The sequence below is a fragment of the Symphodus melops genome, assembly GCF_947650265.1.
Source record: "Symphodus melops genome assembly, chromosome: 12".
NCBI lineage: Eukaryota > Metazoa > Chordata > Actinopteri > Labriformes > Labridae > Symphodus > Symphodus melops.
Window position 1 is genome coordinate 7392527 of NC_136702.1, and position 19661 is coordinate 7412187.

A 19661-nucleotide genomic window follows, 5' to 3' on the forward strand; every position below is an offset into this window, starting at 1 on the left:
CTTCATTCATCTTATTTAGAGTGGCAGTTTTATTTTTAGATTCTTTTTTACACAATACGTTAAGATTTAACATTTGCATTAAGAATGTATTCTGCTCTCTTGTACGTGTCATTTAAAGACTTGTGTGAGCAAACTATGAACAAACCTGTAAGCCGTAAAAAGAATTGAATGAGGATGCTGTAAAAGTCATCAGTTATATTTTAGTCACAGATGTTTTTATGCAAAGTTTTACCAAAAAAAATGTAAAAATGTAACTCCTACTTCAGAAGAGAGGAAAGCCTATTGTTAGAAGTTGAAAGATTCTTACTTAACCCCACTTTATTCTTGACTTTATTATTTCACTGAAAATCTCAGACCACATTTATCTTATAGCTACTTGTTTCACTTCAGATACATATTTACACTAAAAGTCCCCCCTATTTGTAAAAAAAAAAAATAGGAAGAGTAAAGAAATAAAAAAGTACTGTTATAAAGTAAACCAGTGGTTTGTGACACTGTAGTTTGTAGTCCCTTTGTACATTTCAGCTGTTTTTAGTTGTTGATATTACCTCTGAATACATACATATTCAAACAATAACACAAAAGTTTAAACTCAGAGATTAAAAAAGAGGAAGAAGTAATAAATCCAAACCATAAACACGTTTGACTATCAGAGATAGCTCCACCCTGAGCAGCAAAGAAAAATGCTGTTTAGACATCAAGGCCTCCAGTGTCAAATATGTAAAATAGGTCAAATATGTAAAATAGGTCAGTAACAGGGCAGAACATACTTAACTTTGAAACTCCTCCTACACTTCTGTACATTCACTAAAATCCATTACTTACTTTAAGCACAGTATGGCGCTTCACCCCTCTATCAGTAAATAAACAAGATGGAAATATGGTTTTGCTGTTTCAACTGATCCTCCATGTTTTCCCTCATGTTGCACCTGTCTGAGTGGGCGGAGTTATGATGTCACCTGGAGCATGTGTGGGGGAGGGGATGCTGTCCACTGGGAAAGTTGTGCCTCTTCTGTGCGCCTCGTATTTCACATAAGGAAACAAATATCGTTTGATTAAGATGTCGTCTTAAGTGAAAATCAGGTTAATATGCAGAGCAGCGCCTCTATTACGTTTTCCTCTAAATATTCCGGATTATTGGTGGATTTTGAATCGCCTACAGGATAACGACTGACTACACCGCGGAGGGAGAAAGAGCAGCGCGATGGGAAATATAGTGCTGCTGGTGCTTCTTGTGCTTCATCTGCCGACAGGTGAGGCTCAGAAGAACACAGTGTTTTATTAAGATCATTATTTAGACAGCATGATATGTTTTTGTCTGTTTGACGAAAGGAATCTAAAGGTGAAAGCACCAGCAAACTGTCGAAACTGTATCTGTTAAGTGCAGGTTAATAATCAACAGGTGTAATCAGGGCAAGGCCGACTAGTGTCACGTGACAGCGCGAGGCTACCTTTTCTAAAATCGTTCTCAAAAACACTCCGATGACCAGATGAAGGAGACAGTCTATGGTTGATGTGATTACTTTTTAATACAATTCATTAAAGATGCACTCAATTTATCATTAACTTCTAAAAGTTTGTTGTTTTTCTAAATAAAAATGCATTATTATGGTTATATATAGTTCCATTTAAATGTATCAAAAGGAAAGCAAGTGAATATCCAGAATTTCTACATTTAAAACATGTAGAATGGCCTTACAGTAATAATTGTTTATAGAGATTTTTGCCGATGAATTTCATTTTAATCACATCGATTCAACAGCCTTTAAATATCCACTCCAAACACGTTTAATGCGAGCATTTATTTTAAAACTTTAAATATTGAAGTTGTTTGTTATTAATAGTTTTAAACATAGTGGTTTGTTAAAATAATTGTCTGTAAAATTGATGGGAAAAAACACATCATTACAACTATGAAGAGTCTAGTAGAATTAAATAACTCTTTAGTGTGTTCTAAGTTACAACTTGGGCTGCAGTAATGATTCTCTCCCTAGCATTTAATTGATCAAACAATTATATTTATTAACATATAACTTGTGTGTTGGTGTGTTAGTTTTAAATTTGACCTCAAATTAAACTCCCACAATAAGCAGTGGTTGCCTGTCATTAGCTTCTACACTGTTGTTCATGATTGAAAGACATACAATTGTACACTATGTGCATGCTTTAAGCAGTAAACTGTTAACCTGTCTGGGCAGATTTTTGTAGCCATGACACAAATACACAAGAGTGTTTTTTTTGGCTGAGGTTCATGTGTTTTAATGTGTGTCATGAGTGCAGCTGTTTAAAAAAACTTCACATCTGATTATTGGTCCTGTTTGTGTTAGAGCTGTTGTCCATACAGGTGATAGTTCCAGAGACAGAGAGGAGCACGACCCTGTTTGCCTCGGTTATCCTACGCTGCGATTATTCAACCTCGGCAAACACGCAGGATGTTCTGGTCACCTGGAGGTTCAAGTCTTTCTGCAAAGACCCGGTGCTGGAGTACTACTCCACAGGTGAGACTGCAGGTGGAGGGAAGGTGACTGAGAGCAACAAGTCAGCTGAACCAGACAATGTGATGGTAGAAATAGTGCTCAATATGAGAAAGGAATGGGAAGGTTTTTGTAGAAAGGGAACCTCTCAGTTTTACACACATTTTAAAATGTATAACCTCCATCCGGGATATTTAGGTAGATACCAATACATTATTTAGAAAACGTTTCGACATAAAAGCAACCAGCTGGTGTTTAGTCAGCAACCCTCAGGTTTAATATGTGATGATTCAACTATCTGTTTGAATAAAGGGTGTGTTTTTTGTGCTGACATTGACAATAGATTGCATTATGTTATATCCTAACAAAGACAAGCCCAGGACGAGCTACTTGTGAATAATTGGTTCCAAGTAAACGTAGCAGTCGCGCACATCCAGTAAGGTGCCTGTCTCAAAGGTCAGCATTCAAAGAATAAAGGAAGGAGACCGCACACTTGCTCTGAAGAGTCTGAAGAAGAGCTGTGCTCGAAACGTCACTCACTCACTTACGGGATGTGCTCATAATAAATGCACAAAAAAAGGGAGCAAGTGTGCGGTCTCCTTCCTTTATTCTTTGAATAATTGGTTCCAGCAATAAAAAGGCCGGTTGATTTGTCAAACAAAGGAAGGATTTTGCTGACCTTTATTTTTGTTGATTAAGAAAAATACAGTGTATCTAGAACATCGTAATGTTCATAGTAAAGATATTGTATTCTTTTGAAAACAGCCTCAAACACAAAAATGACAAGAAAACATCAGATTAAAGATTCTATTTTGTTAATGTGTTTTTATTTTTTTAAAGTGCATGCTAAACACACAATCTGAAACATGTATTCAAATTAAAAACTGATTGTTGTTGGAATTATTGGTTTAAACAAGAAGAAAGAGAATATGCCTTACATTGAGCTTTGATCATTTCATCTTCCTGTTTCTGCAGCCTATCAGGCCGCTCTGCAGCTGGGTCAGGACCCGGCCAACGACTGCAGGGACAGTCAGCGCACGGTCCGCACAGTGATCCAGAAGAGGGGCATCAATGAGCCCACACTGGGGGTAGACTACAGAGAACGCAGAATTACCATCCAAAACAGTACGTTTGGTCCTGTTTTCATGAAAAAGAACACATCACAGTCTGAACTATCAGCACGACTATACTTGACAGATTTTTTTAAATATGAGACCTCACACTAGCTGCAATAATATTTGAGCTTTTTAATGTATTTACCAATCAGTGCAATCTTGGTGTTACCGATTCTAGTAGCATAATATGAGAAGCTATATTACTTTAAGTAAACAGAGAGAGAACATGAGTGAAGAACATAAAGAATTACAAGGCATTCAAATCCCTGCAAATATTTTCTTACTGACATTATCTTTGATGAGTTTTGTCCAAATATATATTGTAATTATTCTGACATTATCTGTCAACAGAGGCCGACCTGGTTATCACTGAAGTAATGTGGTGGGATAATGGCGTCTATTTCTGCTCCATTGATGCTGCTGGGGACACGACTGGAGACTCGGATAAAGAAATCAAACTCATCGTGTACCGTACGTTTCCTCAGCTTAGGATTTAGTACTCAAAGAACCTTTGAGCCTTCTGTTTTTTTAAGGTCCTAATAGTTCTGTGTGTCCTGACCTGTTCCAGACTGGCTGACGGTCCTGTTGATCATCATTGGAGCTCTACTGCTCATCATGATCTTCTGTATTTGTTGCTGTCAGTGCTGCCCGCAGAAGTGCTGCTGCTACATCCGCTGCCCGTGTTGTCCACAGACCTGCTGCTGCCCCGAGAAAGGTAAAAGACGTTATTTTGTGTTCATGCCGTTTGTCACTTTGAACCTGTGAACTACACTACAGCATTTCAGGAAGATTATTTTAATTTAATCATGCGTTGGGTTAAGTTTTTTACTTTACCTAAACTTGAGTCTTTTTGGAGCAGCTGCAAAAATCAGTTTTTGGCAAGAAAGATATTTACGTGTATCACTGTATGAATAAATCATGTTGTGAATATAAATTATGAATTGTGGCTGAATTCTATTGATCTACCTGACAGGGTCACATTGTCATGATGGGAGAACCGAAGAGAGCCATTGTTAATGCTCTCTGCTCTAACATGTTAAAATGCCGGATTAGAATTTGAATTGCATCATTCAAATGATAGTTTTTGTTACAGCTCTGTAACCAAATCAAACAATCTGTTGGCCTCCTTATTTATTTTTTGCTCTGTTGTCAGCTGTGATGCAGCACAGGATGATGAAGGACGCTCAGAAGGCGATGGTTCCCTGGATGAATGGCCAACCCATTTATGCTCCCATCAGCTCCAATGCGTCCTCTCAGGGCGTCCCCATACTGTATTCAGGTAGGGGACACAAAAGGACACAACATACAATGTTTATAAGGTTTCTTTGTATCTTCTCGATATGTCAATTCAATTTCCAAGACGTTCTTTAAATCAACTTTCAAAGACGTTATGTAGCAATACATTTGTTTCTGCTGCCCCCTTGTGTTCAAAAACATATTTATGCAGATAATATTATTCCTGTCTCGTTAAACCACAAACTCTAAACTCTCCTCCAGGTTCATACTCAGACCACCCGGTCAAACAAAACTTTGCCATGGCTCCTATGCAGATGCCCCCAATGGCCATCCAGCAGCAGCCCCCTCCTCTTGCGCCTCACCGTGTGAATGGCAGCATGCGAAGCAGCATCCAGGGAACCAACCAGGTGCTGGACTACCTGGAGAACCAGGTGAGGGGGCTGGATATGGTGGCACCTCCACAGACTCCTTACGCTGTACAAAATATGCACCCACTTCAGCCTCAACCCCAGCACCACCCGGCTCCTCCTGCTGTCCCCTACACACCAGGACCCCCTAGTATGCTGTCGGCCCTGGATGACATTGGGGTGAGAGGGGTAGAGAGACGGGTGATCACCCTGCCTCCTATTATACAGCGCGCACCCAGTTTCTCCTCACGAAGGGGGCCTGGTGGAGGAGACGGAGCCAGAGGCGGAGCTAGGATATCAAGCCAGTCTAGTGGAAGTACAAACCGCTCTGGACAAGGGTTTCTCCCACGCAGCAGTCGAGGCTACAGAGACGTCTCTCCTCCGCGACAGGGGATCCTCCGGGATTACAGCGACGACTCAGACTGGGACAACAGGAGAGGAAGAGTGCCACACAAGAGCTCAAGGAACGAGAGAGGCTCCCCCAGGAGAAGAGGTGGCGGGTCCCGGCCGAGAGCTCGTAGTCGCGATGACCTGATGGAGGAGCTTTACAACAGAGCAGCTCGGAGGGAAAGGAGCTATTCTCCTCCACAGCGCCGCAATGGATCCTGGAGCTCAGATGAGGAGGACAGCAGGAGGAGGAAAGGAGGCAAAGGAAGCAAAGGAAAGGATTGGCCAGAAAAGCCCCCCAGCTACTCATCCATTGAGATCCAGTCCGGGCACAGTAACATCAGGGGGAACTACAACCGTCTTTCTGTAAGATCAACACACACAAACTGACATGCTCTCCTGTTGTTCCTTCAATTGTCTCTTGTCGGTGTCCTCTTAATTTTTCTGTTTAAGTGTGGGCTTTATTTCCATTACATGTCTTCAGAATGTGGTTTACTCAAGTTTTCTTTAGTACATAGAGACCATGTGCAATATTACCATTAATCATTGCCATTTGATGCATTTTGCCAGAGTTAGCTTAGAGCCAGGTAACATCTGCAGTTCCTCGTTCTCCTCCATTGAAGTTTTTGGATGACTTTGTTGATCCCTTGACTTTATAAGCAACAACAAGAGGTTTGCTGATGCTCTTAATTTATGTGAAAAAGTGAAAAGTATCGATAATTGTAATTGAATTTGCAACAAACATTTCCCTCTCAGGATAACCTACCTCGATTTCAGTTTGAATCTGGAACCAGCATAGAGACGCGTTCTAATTTCACCATCACTCTACTTAAAAGCCAAATGCATGTCATGAAAGTCTTTTCAGCCTCAGCAGCCATTTTTGTGTTGTTAGTTGGCCAAAGTTAATTGGATTGTGTTGAACCTGTTCACAAGAGGAGTCAGTTTTATCTACATTTTGTCTTCTTTTTTTGTTCTTTTCGCTGCGTGTGTGTATGTGATGATATATCATATTTCCCTGTATTTAAACCTTACCTCCTTCACTCTTCCTCTCTCTTAGGACAGAAGCTCCCGTAGCGGCACCAGCGTAGTTATCTGAAGCATTTCAAGGTGAAGATGAAGACAAAGAGTAGGAGCCTTGGTCTGTTTAATAAGCATACAAGGATGAAGTTGTGTTTAATGTTGTGTAAATCTGTGGTAATGTGCTGTAACGATATACTTTGAGTCAATTTGCACTGTGTTTACCATCTCTGGTTATTTAGTCGATTCATTCTGTCCTTCCTGCATTCATTGTTTTATTTTTTTATAAGTTTTTTCTCCCTGGTGATGGATCATTTCCTTTCTTTTGGTCTTCATGAAGAAAATGTTCTACAGTTTCAATGAGCAGTTTGTTGGATTTTGAGAAACAGTCAAATTGCAGGTCTTATGTGCTTTAAAGTTTTTTTTTAATTGTCAAAAGACAGCCAGGAGAAGCAAGTAAAGTTGAAGAAAGGACAAAGAAAGTGGGATACAGGCTTTTATTGGAAAAACGTAATATTGTAATTTTCAAAAATGTTTTCTTTTTGTAATGTGATGTTTTTAATAAATCTTTTAAATACATCTTTGGTGTATGTCTCTGACCCTAATGTAGGAGTAGTGAATGGGCATAGATTTTACATTTTTGTCTAAATATAGCTGAACTAGTTGGCCATCTGAGGTCTCCAAAGAAGAAGATAAAAACTGAAATGACACCCCTCAAGCTTGTTGCCCAATATAGCTCTCTCTTGGATTAACCAAGTGGGATTCTGCCATGATGATGTTGCACATCTGATTTGGTTTCTGGAGATGTTTTCCTAGAACTCCTCTAGTATCCAGCTCTTTCAGAATAACGGAGACATCCTCTTCTCTTTACTGTAATGTTCTCTAGAGGCCCATATACTCTCAACCAAAGGTCGATGGTTCAATCCCCAGGTCCTGCAGACATATGACCAATGCCTGTTTAGGCAAGAAATGTAATCCCCAACGTGGCGTATACATCTGTACGAAAGGGAATGGTTACTTCTGATATTCAATTTACATCGTAGTCACTGCCACCAGTGGCCTATGTGAATGGATAGGTGTGACCTGCAGTGTAAAAGCGCTTTAAGTATAAAAGCAATTAATTTTATTTTAATTATTTTTACTTGAACATATTTACAATTTCAATCATTTCAGTGATTTCTAAATGTAATTTGTTTGTTTTCTTTCCCGTCATGATGCCTTGTGTAAAGCACTTTGAATTGCCTTGTTGTTGAAATGTGCTATATAAATAAACTTGCCTTTTGGCTACAAGCTCAAGTCCATTTACCATTTTTACATCTGTATGGGCTACGTAAAAGTAAATTACAATAGCACAACAGTCCCTTTTTCCTCGTAAGAAGCTATTTTCCCACCTTTGTGTCCAACAGGGGGAGGCAAAGGATATTTTAGTAGACAGTGTAGTAGACTGTCGGCTGCCAGTTTAGTTTTGACTTGTTTTTACTTTACTAGTTTTTGTTTTTTTTAACTTGAACAAAAAGAGAGCCTTTTGCAGTTTAATGCAAACTTCTTTTAAAGAGAATATAATTATAATTGAATTGTCTTGCATGATTTGTGCAGAAATAGAGGCTGCAGATGGGGCTTGTGTTTGCTGAGTCGGGGGAGGGGGGGCTGAGCTGTGCAGGCTGCTGCTCTGATTGGTGGCTCTGCTCAGAGAAAGAGAGAGAGAGACTGACTGAAGTAAAAACTGTCAATGTCAAAAGATCCTGGATCAGCTGTTAGCCGACGGTCCGCCCCATAATCCACTAATAACAGCAGCAGGACGTGAACAGAAGCAAAGCGCTTATGAAGATTTGAAGTCCGAGCTGCAGCACCTTCACATCGCTTTCAGGTGAGGCTAACTGCGTGGGAGCTACGCGGCTAGCTCGCTTTAGCAGCTGCGCAGTTTGATCCATTAAGAACAATGATTTTCATAAAGGAAGCTAACAGCAGCTAGCCGAGCTGCAGCGGGATGAAAGCAAAGATTCACATGAACACATCGGCTAGTCTTTACTATTGAATTTCTATTAAAATAATATATTGTTTTTTACACTAAAACAGCATGGTCCACCTGTTGTTTATCACTGAGGTTGTTTACAGACATGCTGGACTCGTTTGTGTCCTCTCTTGGACCTGATAAGGGACCCTTAATGCCAACAGGAGGGTCTGAATTTATTTTATTTTTTTGCTCCCTGGTTGTTTGCAGGCAACATGAACTCCCTCCCAGGAAGAGCCGCACTGTCCCTGTGCAAACGGACGGCAGCAGGCGGGATGAGGGTCTTTGCAGGACCCCCGGGAGTACCGGCTGACATGGCCTGTCTCCAGACTGTGAGGGTCTGCCACTCTGGGACGAGCCGCAAGGGCAGCTTCAGCACCAAGAAAAGGGGCTATGACATCACCAGAAACCCACACCTCAACAAGGTGAGCTCACCTGGACTCTGAGACATGTAATGAATCAACTGTGTCTCAAATCTCTACAAGACTGGGCAATGGTTCCTTTTAAAAACTGATTTAAATGTGTCTTCTTCTCTGGTGTTGTAGTCAGGATCAAACTAAAGTTGCAGCAGTTAAATACTCCTCCAAAAGTGGACATACTTTTCAGATAATCTGAAACTTCTGCAACACGTATTTTGTGTTGGTTCATCCCAGCATATCCTGGTGGGAACAACCTAGACAGGACTCCTGTCTGTACTTTAGGTCATGCCTGTATGCGAGTACTTGGCTGCTGCATTTACACAACAGCGTCCACCACAATAAAAAGTTGTTTATGCATAGAGTTACTCAAAGTCAAGAATTTCCTTTTGTCTGTGTGGGCTCTGTTATTACAGACAACACCACATCCTACATACCATGTGGTGATTCAGAATCATAAATTATTTATGCCAAAGGGACTTTACTTGTAACCACTGCATGAATGTGAAATCTTCTTTCTAAGTGAGCTAGACCAGTGTTAAAACATTCACTTTTGAAGCTGTAATATGTCTCCCTGTACATTTATCTATTCACTCTATCACTCTTGCTGCTTTCTCTTTGCTATTTTAAAGCTAAAAACACTGCTATAGGATGCAGGTTTGTGGACTCATTTTTTTGACTGTATTAGCCCTGAATAACATGAGCACTTTTGCAGCTATACATTTTTAGTTAGATTCCAGGTGTGCTGTGGTTGCACCAACTGTGCCAGAACATCGTTCCCTCATTTACTCACCAGAGGTTTTTTTTAATATATAGAGCATTTGTCAGTGTAAAAATTGGATCTCTTTTAATGCCTCGCTAACTCTACCAGCAGGAAAGATACTTTTGCCGAGTTCATTGCTTTGATTTAGGTTTTATGGGAGGTCAATCCCAGTTTCTTCCTGTGCTGTTGCTCAGTCAGCAGTAACGTGTTGACTCACAGGTCAGTTCAGGGGACCAAGTCGACACATTTGAGAAGGAAGAAAAGCTTTTTTGGGGGGCTTTTTGTGCCTTTATTAGAGAGATAGGACAGAGATGAAAATCAGGAAGAGAGAGTGACTGACACGCAGGAAAGGAGGACTACAGCCATATATATATACATATACATATATATATATATATATATATATATATATATATGTATGTATGTGTATATATATATATATATATATGTGTATATGTATATGCATTTTAATAAAAACAAGTGTTCTTTTATAATGAATTGAATCATGTTTGCAGTTAAAAAATATACTTATATTATCATCACACTGCCTTTGTTTTTTTATAGCAAGTCCTTGCTTTACATTCACTGATATCACACCGTTGACACACTGAGCCCCTCTGCTGGATATATTGACTGTTTTTCAGTCAGATTTTTAGGAAGAGCAAATTTATGTCCCTATAACTTTTTCCTTTTTCAAACCTGCAACACTCTTTCCAATGAGCTCTCAGAGGTCAAATGATAACGTCTCATAATGATAAAAACGACCTCTGTCCACTCTATTGTATTTGATCATAATGTTTTACACTGTCTTATTAAGTTGTAACTTCCCAGTAATCATTGATAAGGTTAGATTGAAGTCATTTAAATAGTGGTTAATAAACTCTACAGTGCATGTTTAGTTTCACTCTCTGCTTGTGTAGATTCCAGCCTCCGCTCAGAGTGCCACCTTTAATGGGTTTACTTTAACCTGCTCGCTTTAATAGGTTTACTTGAACTCTGTTAATCTGTGACTTTCTCATTAGCTGATTGTTGTCCCCATTATTCTGTCCTTCTCCAGCGTCAACATTGTCCGACTTGTTCACTTTAAAGGGGCTTATATCTATCTCCTTACCTCTGGCAGGCAGATCTTTTGGTATTTGCAGATAGAAGTGTGTCACTCGAGGTTTGTAAGGAGTTGTTCAGCTGTTGAGCATCTATTGGAAAGTATGCAGTGTGTGGAAAAACAGTAGACGTAATGATTGTAAGATGAGAGGGGGGATATAAGAGATTTCAATCCTCTGTGGACGTAAAACAAATGATTTAGATTTCTAATCTGCCAGTACAGATTTTTTTTTTTGCAAATGAGTGTGGCATTAAGGCAACCAAAGGTTTCCTAAAAATATTTCCACTCAAAATTAAGGCACCTTTTCAGCATGAAATTACCCCACTTAAAATGCATATAGGTGTTACGAGCAAAATCTTATAATGAGAAAAAATAAAAACTAATTTGAAGCAATTTATTTTGGCCTAATTAATTAAAAATAAGTTTATAATCACCTAAACCAGAGCACAGTTTGCTTCACATTAGTTTTAATAAAGCTAAAGACCTAATGTGCTTAAAATGACAATTCTGTCAGAAACATGTTGCTTCTATTAACATTGACCTGTAGGGACAATACGGTACACTACAAGTTTGGCTATGTTTTTAAAATGAACACCTGCACAGTAGATCATTTTCCATGTAGGTCAGTGTTTCCTCTCGTCTGCGTGAATGGAGAGGAAACGGAGGGAGCGATGAAGGTGAGGAGCTGACGGGGGAGTGAATCGACGCTGCCTCACTATTGGACAGAATAAATAGATTAAACCTCACACTCCCCTCAAATCACTCTTTGGAATGCGTGCCAACAGAAGAGACGCGGTTCTAATCATAACCAGACGACAGAGGGGTGCAAGGCTGCAGCTTACCAAAATAAAAGCAGGGCCTTTTGTTTCTTAAGGTGACAAAGTCTTTCACTGGACTTTTCACCGTCGTCTTGCTTTTATTTTTCGTTCTGCTGTTTTCACTCAAAACAGCGAATAATTCACGAGATGAAAAAGACCACCGTATTTGGGCGTGGGTATGACTCATAACAAACCTCAAACTCTGGTGACTAACACATGAGTCACTGTGGTCTGGGTTTTCTTACTTCTTATGCAGTTTTTGGACTTTACCCCAACTGAACTCTTTTAGGGATGATCGCAGAGTTGTATAACCGCTCCTTCCTTTCTCTCGCCCTCTGCAGGGAATGGCTTTCACCCTGGAGGAGCGCCTACAGCTGGGCATCCACGGCCTGCTGCCCCCCTGCTTCCTCTCGCAGGACGTACAAGTGCTGCGTGTCATGAAGAGCTACGAAACTCGCAGCAACCCTCTGGACAAGTATGACAAAAGACACAAACACTGTGGGGCATACTGCAGAGCTTTGGAAGACTAAAACGAATGCAGACTCGGATGTAAAATGACTAGGCCCCCTTCCTTATAGTTTAGATCAAATCTTAGTCACATGAGTTGCATACAGCTGTTGCTTTGCCTGATTTGAAGAAAGGTCAAACGTTTAGTCGCAGGCACACAAGAGCCTTCTAAAGCTAATGAAGGAAGAAACTTCTAAAACTGCTTTGATTTTACCAAAGACAACCCCCCCCCCCCCCCAAACTATATCTCTATATCTTATTTTGACATCTTATGCAGTCTTACAAATTCCAAGAAAAGAATCTCAAGGATCTCTTTGTAAATTCACCTCACCATATAACACTGACACTGTACTCTGGACATTAAAACATATCAGTGTGATTCAAGTGATAAAAAAAAAAAAAAAACTGTTCAAAGCTCTGCGGGGCCGTACTTTGAGCCAAGTGCTAACATCAGCACACTTTTCTGCTTACAGTGACGACGCTAACATCCTGATGTCTCAGAGTGTCTGCAGGATAATAGAACTTGAACTGAGTCTGAGTGAGGCTAAATGATATTTTACACTGGATGTGGCGTTTGCTATATTCCATTTCTGTTTTATAATATCTGAGATCCAAACTGCAAAATGTATTCATAAAATGAATCTGATTGGTTGAGAGAAAAAAGGAGTTGGAAGTGGTTCCTGAAGCTGGCCTGTTGAGAATCACTGGTATAGAACACTATTATAGTTGTTGAGATACTTCAGTCAATCCAGTGGCTGTTATTGGTCATTATATGCTTTTTTTAGTTGATTTATTTTGTTATGCATTTGGTCCTCTATAAGATAACAACTAAGCATGTCTTAGGTGAAGTTACAGTTACCTGGTCAGAGATGCGTCAGCTCACTTAAAAAGGAGTGCTGATCTCAGCCTGTAAAATCTCTCTTTCTGTCTCAGGTACATCCTGCTGATGACGCTGCAGGACAGAAACGAGAAACTCTTCTACCGTTTGCTGACCTCTGACATCGAGGAGTTCATGCCCATAGTGTACACTCCCACCGTCGGCCTGGCCTGCCAACAGTACGGACTCGCCTTCAGGAGACCCCGGTGAGATCATTTATATCCAACAGTCTGTCAGGTCCTGTTAGTCCCCCCCAAATATGTACTCAAAGTTTTTACAAAGTTTGACTGATCCACAGAGAACAGTTTGTTTTTTGCCTTTTTACCTCCACAAGTATCAATAATGTTTTAGCTATAGTTCATGGAATCACTGCAGTGGAGCTTGCTTGTTTGTTTTTTTTGTCGTATGTCATTTTGACTAAATAAGAAAATAAAAACTGATCTAAAAACAGACAAATCACTCCGAAATGTAACCTAGACTCTCTTACAACTCATCGTCAACAGAGGACTCTTCATCACCATCCATGACAGAGGCCACATTTCCACAGTGCTCAACTCCTGGCCTGAAGAAAACATAAAGGTACACACACACACACACACACACACACACACACACACACACACACACACACACACACACACACACACACACACACAGCTACTGCTGCTTGAGGTTTTAAAACAAACATTATGGGCTTCTCAAAATCTGCTCCTTTTTTTAATATTTTGTTTTCAGGCCATTGTGGTGACAGATGGGGAGCGTATCCTCGGCCTGGGCGACCTGGGGGGTTATGGGATGGGGATTCCTGTGGGGAAGCTTGCTCTGTATACAGCCTGTGGCGGTGTGAAGCCGCAGCAGTGTCTCCCCGTGCTGCTGGACGTCGGTACAGACAACCAGGTGAGCACAGAGCTGCAGGTGGATCACTCTGAAGTTTAATGAGCTGCTGCAGAACTTAACATCTCATAATAGTTACTATCATCAATATCCGATTGGTGCTTTGGTTTATCATTTATAGTTGCATACTGATGATGTCACTTATTAATGAACTCTGATGTGTGGTTGACTTTCGGTCCAGGCGCTGCTCGACGACCCCCTGTACATCGGCCTGAAACACAAGAGAATCAGAGGGAAAGAATACGACGAGCTGGTTGACGAGTTCATGCAGGCAGTGACAGACAAGTAAGTGGAAGCACAATCAACCAATGACGTGGGAGCAGACCAGACGTCTGACCCGCCTCACTTTTGCGCTGCAGGTACGGGATGAACTGTTTGATACAGTTTGAGGATTTCGCCAACAGCAACGCGTTTCGCCTCCTGAACAAATACAGGAATCGATACTGTAGCTTTAATGACGACATCCAAGGTACGTTAAAGGTGAAGGTTTTCAGTCATAACACTCCATCGGACAGCCTTCATAGTAAGTGGGGATTTGAGATTTAAAAAAAAAAAAAAAAAAAAAGTATTTTTAATTTAATCTATCCACAAATTCATTCCTTCTTCCCCAAGCCCACAAATCTCATGCTTTTCTTTGTGTTTTAGGCACGGCATCAGTTGCTGTTGCTGGAGTCTTAGCTGCTCTGAAGATAACCAAGAACAAACTGTTAGACCACACGTTTGTTTTTCAAGGGGCAGGCGAGGTGAGAAGCTTTTCTCTCTTTTATTTATTTTTTTATTTTTTTCAAACATAAGAAACTGTCCTTCATTTTAAGAGACTAGTCTCTTAAGAACTTTTCTCAACTCTTATGACACTTTTAAAACCCGGCTAATGAAGGAGTCTGTGATGTAGAGGGAAATCATTTGTTTGTTTTTGTTCTATTCCAGGCTGCTCTGGGAATCGCTCAGCTGCTCATCATGGCCATGGCCAAAGAGGGAGTGCCAAAAGAAGAAGCCGCTAAGAGAATCTGGATGGTGGACTCCAAAGGTCTCATCGTGAAGGTAATGTGTGTTTACGTGAATGTTTTGTAGGTAAATCATCGAGCAGCATGATATAAACAGAGATCCCTTTCACGTAAACAGGGAAGGGGCCATTTAAACCATGAGAAGGAGGAGTTCGCCCACGATCACCCACACCTGAAGACCCTGGAGGAGGTGGTGCACACCATCAAACCCACCGCGATCATAGGTGAGACCACCTGTAGAAAAGACAAGTGCAAGGTTTCCTTAAAGACTTAGCGGCTACTAAATATCCTTCAGTTACATTTTGGTTTGTTGTGGTGTTCTAAAAACATTTTAATAACCTCAGTTGTATTTCTCATCAGTATTTCCTGCTCAGTTGTGGAAAAACAGGGAAATCTTTTTAAGGTGAATTTTCGTCCTGAAGTTCTGCTCGTCCGAATAACAAAAACAAATCCACTAAACCCCCCCTGTGTATGTAATCTAATGCCATTGGTCTTTTAGATCTCAGTGTTATTATTGTTTAATTCAGACATGGCATGAAATGTCTGGGTTTTAATCAAAAACTGGGATAAGATAACATGTTCTGTGTTTTTTTATGATGAGGATATAATTACAGTTTTAATCAGATCTACACTTGCTTTATTGAAAACGTTAGTTTGGAGATTGTTTAGTTTATGTTTTTGGTTTATCTTGACAGGGACCATAGACAACACTGCTGTAGGGCTATAGTTAGCTTTAAAGCTAATTTACATCAGTGGTCTCTGGGCACGAAGATCTAAAAATAAACAATTATAACTAAGAAACAATAATTCATAACAATACAACTTTACAAATAGTATATCACATAAAGACAGCAAATTACAAACATGCATCACATTCTCTTCTTCTCTGGTAACTTGTTGCCTCAAAATATTTGACCCTCACTGGCTCAATCCTGCTGTTGTAACAATTCAAAACTTAAATTTGTCCCAAACCATCCGATTCAATTTGAGTGATCCCTGGTTGTAACACACAACTCAACAAGCCACGTCCAAGGTCGCTTGACACTGTTCTGTTTCCTGGTCATGAAGGGGTGGCTGCTGTCGCTGGAGCTTTTACTGAGAAGATTATCAAAGACATGGCGTCCTTCAACGAGAGGCCGATCATCTTCGCTCTGAGTAATCCAACCAGCAAGGCCGAGTGCACAGCAGAGCAGTGCTACCAGCTCACAGAGGTAATGCTCAGCCTCTCTGTTCTGTACTACCTGCCGAGATTATGTCTTATATTGTCCATGTCAGGTTTGACGTATATGATGTGGAGTTATTCTGTACAGTGTTTTGTTCTTTTTCAGCACCTTTTTATGAAACATCGCTGCTATGTTTTTGATCCTGCCGCTAACGTTGTTTATATTTACTTTTATACTTTACTTATATATACTTATATTTTAGACAGGCCAATGTATTAACCCACATTTAAGTTGGGTAAACACACCAGTCTTAATTTGACACCAGGACAGTCAACAACTAATCAGATAGTTTGATGAGTGGAAAAAATGACTCTTAAAAACATGAGGGGTCGCCGGTGGCGCAGCGGCAGTGCGCGCGACCCCATGTATTGAGGCTCAGTCCTCACGCGCGGGCGGCCCGGGTTCGCGTCCGGCCTGTGGCCCATTCCCCGCATGTCTCTCCCCACTCTCTCTCCCTGATTTCCGACTCTGTCCACTGTCCTCCCTCTATAATAAAGGCATAAAAGCCAAAAAAAAAAAAAAACATGAAACAAAGACAATGAAGTTTTCATGAAAACAATAAGACAATCACATGGATTTCCTTTTATGGAAAAAATAGGCACAGACAAGAGTGAGTCATCATGTGCTCTTTTTCTGTTGATATTTTGGGAATTGCACTTTACTGCCACCTGCTGTTCTAGAAGTTTTCTTCTTTACAGTTGATTAGAAAGAGTCTGTTTTAAAACGTGTCCACAAAGAAAAAGCACACACTCCTCTTATTTTTCAAGGCGACTCGCTCCTGTAACAATAAAGCCCTCCTCTGTCTAACCCTCTTTCTTTTGCGTATTCAGGGTCGGGGCATCTTCGCCAGTGGCAGTCCCTTTAACAAGGTGACGCTGTCCGACGGACGCACCTTCTACCCCGGCCAGGGCAACAACGCCTACGTCTTCCCTGGCGTGGCATTGGGTGTCATAGCCTGCGGCGTGCGTCACATATCTGACGATGTCTTCCTCACCACAGCAGAGGTGTTACCTCCAGTCTACATATTATTAATGACACATTTACATTGATATGATGGCGCGGCGATTTCGTCACATTTCAAATCAACGTTCTCTGTGTCTGTGTGTCTCTCTCAGGCGATAGCTGACATGGTAACAGAGGAGAACCTGGCCGAGGGAAGACTATATCCTCCTCTGAGCACAATCAGAGAGGTGTCCTTTAAGATTGCAGTAAAGGTGAGCCGACGAACAATGATTTTACCCTATACTTTGCACATGTACTGGAATGTTTCATTGAGGATAACGTGATATCATAGATCTGAATAATTACTGAATTGTTAAAATGCTGATTGTTTTATTATTTACCTAAAGTATAAAATGTCTTCAGCTCAAAGTAGCTCTACTAAAGGTGTCTCTTTTAATTTGTGGCTAACCACGGAACTTTTGAAGAATCAGTCAAACCAAGTAAAAATATTTGATTTAAAAAAAAAAAAAAGTATACATCTAAAAAGACACGCACATCCTTAAGTAGGTGCTGGATTCAAAACATGAAGAAGTTAAGAGAATTAAAACAGATCATCACACCAAGAAGCAACAAGAATTTATAAGTGACGTTTCAAGGCCTACATGCTTAAAAAAAAGAAAACTCTTCTTTCAGTTTTTTTCTAAATCATGATGCATATGATCTTAAACTCTTTTCCCATTGTCTCTTTTTTGTCCTCTCCAGATCGTCAACTATGCATACAAACAAAACATTGCATCATTGTACCCCGAGCCAAAAGACAAGGAGGCGTTCGTGCTGTCTCACATTTACAGTCCGGACTATGACTCGTTCACACTGGACTCGTACAGCTGGCCTCAGGATGCCATGAATGTCCAGGACGTGTGATCTGAAACAGCCCTACTTCCAAAGTCAACACGCTAACGTGGCTTCTCGTAGGATTTTTGTATCACATCCTTTCAGAAACTTGCCAACAAATCGCCTTTAAGCTTTTTTCTTTGTTTCTCTCTGTATTTTATGAATGTTAGTCGCTTTCTGCTCCAGTGTCAGATGGACAGTGATAGTTTAATTCAGATTTCACTTTTTATGTGATTCTCTGTAGTGTTTATTTCATTCTCTCATGGCTGTTTCAGTTTTCTCAATGTTTCATTATTTCTCTTGTTGAGCTGTAGTGTTTTACAACCACACAAAAGCATATCAGTAATCAAATGAAAGACTTGCATAACTCTACATTTTAAAACTACTCTCCTATCAGAGCGCTTAGATGTTTCAGTATTTGGCACTCGCAGTGACATAAAATAACTTTTGAGAGCTGAGCGGGACGATGAAAACACAAAGCAGTCTCTCACAGAAACACAAATCTTTCTCTGGTCTTCACAAAAACTAATAGAGGATCAATTGTAAAGCAGAAAATCTGACAGGACCTCGAGGTACCTCTGACTGTGTGGCCTCCTCATCACTGCTCCATGTTGTGACTTAAATCCTTTTGTTTGTGCTCAGTGAGAAGCTGCTTCTTCATATTTTACCCGTTCCCGTCAGTCTGCACACCTGTTAAATTCAGTATGCAGAACAGAAAACACTCCAGAGTCAATCACACTTCCGTTTCTCTGACCCTCTCAGTCTCAAATGGGAGGTAATTCTCTTTTGTTGGATGTGTTTAGAGTTTGGTTTGTTGGGGATTTAGCGCCACCATCTGGAGGTTTTTTTGTACTCAAAGGGTGTTTTCATTTAGTTTTGTACAGAGCTCTGCCTGTTGATGTATTTTTGCCAAAGTTACTGATAAATTGTATCCTATCTTTGACTCCTTGAGAACATGAGGCTCTGCCAGCTTTAGCACTGAGAGATATGCTTGAAGTTTTCAAATGGAATATAAAACTTTTGGAATAAAATTGTCAAAAATGAGTAAATTTGATTATGGTATTTTTTCATTTAAAGGCATTAATATAACTTAAATATATTTTTATCCTGCAGGCACATTACTCCCACTACTTAAGGACATAAATAAACACTTGGGAATCTCAATGTTGTGCACTAATAATCCAATTCATATTTTTGGATGATTTAAAAAGAAAGGCGATTTGATGATTACAGTAAATGTAAGAACTACTTTTCATGAAACTACTAAATCATGTACTCTACCTCATATCAAGGCATTTTAGTTTGCAGACATTTGTCATCCACCTGATGATTACAGTAATACCACAATTTATATGACTGGGTTAACGGCATACAGTTTGGTATGAGTCAATTAAAACATCAAGGTTGAGATAATATTCATAGGGACATCTTCAGATAGAGATTTGCTAAACCTGCACTAAATTATACTCTGTGCTGTGGAAAGTTTAAGGGTGCGGCACCACTGTCAATCCGTACCGTGCTCAAGTACGCTTCAACCCTAAAGTCCAGTTCGTTTGACCAGACCAAATTATTAT

At 40.3% G+C, this 19661-nt stretch overlaps 2 protein-coding genes across 4 annotated transcripts; both read left to right on the forward strand.

Moving 5' to 3' along the window:
- Positions 1-898: 898 nt before the first annotated feature.
- Positions 899-7932, forward strand: LOC306832658 (immunoglobulin-like domain-containing receptor 1). Of its 3 annotated transcripts, none has more exons than XM_079357509.1 (9): positions 899-1253; positions 2328-2498; positions 3450-3599; positions 3941-4060; positions 4158-4304; positions 4743-4868; positions 5087-5985; positions 6682-6726; positions 7076-7932. In XM_079357509.1, the coding sequence occupies exons 1-8, from the start codon at positions 1205-1207 to the stop codon at positions 6691-6693; spliced, it is 1674 nt and encodes a 557-aa protein (XP_079213635.1). In that variant the 5' UTR covers positions 899-1204; the 3' UTR covers positions 6694-6726; positions 7076-7932. The 3 variants fall into 3 exon arrangements, with proteins under 3 accessions (XP_079213635.1, XP_079213634.1, XP_079213633.1); XM_079357507.1 differs by having other exon boundaries at positions 900-1253; positions 6677-6726; XM_079357508.1 differs by having other exon boundaries at positions 6682-7932.
- A 329-nt stretch (positions 7933-8261) lies between these two features.
- me3 (malic enzyme 3, NADP(+)-dependent, mitochondrial) lies at positions 8262-19136 on the forward strand. Its single transcript, XM_079357839.1, has 15 exons — positions 8262-8503; positions 8858-9072; positions 12088-12221; positions 13187-13336; positions 13634-13709; positions 13866-14027; positions 14206-14309; positions 14384-14493; positions 14670-14767; positions 14952-15065; positions 15147-15252; positions 16097-16239; positions 17082-17255; positions 17367-17465; positions 17956-19136. Exons 2-15 carry the CDS (start codon positions 8863-8865, stop codon positions 18115-18117), a joined length of 1842 nt encoding a protein of 613 aa, XP_079213965.1. The 5' UTR covers positions 8262-8503; positions 8858-8862; the 3' UTR covers positions 18118-19136.
- The last annotated feature ends 525 nt before the right edge of the window (positions 19137-19661 follow it).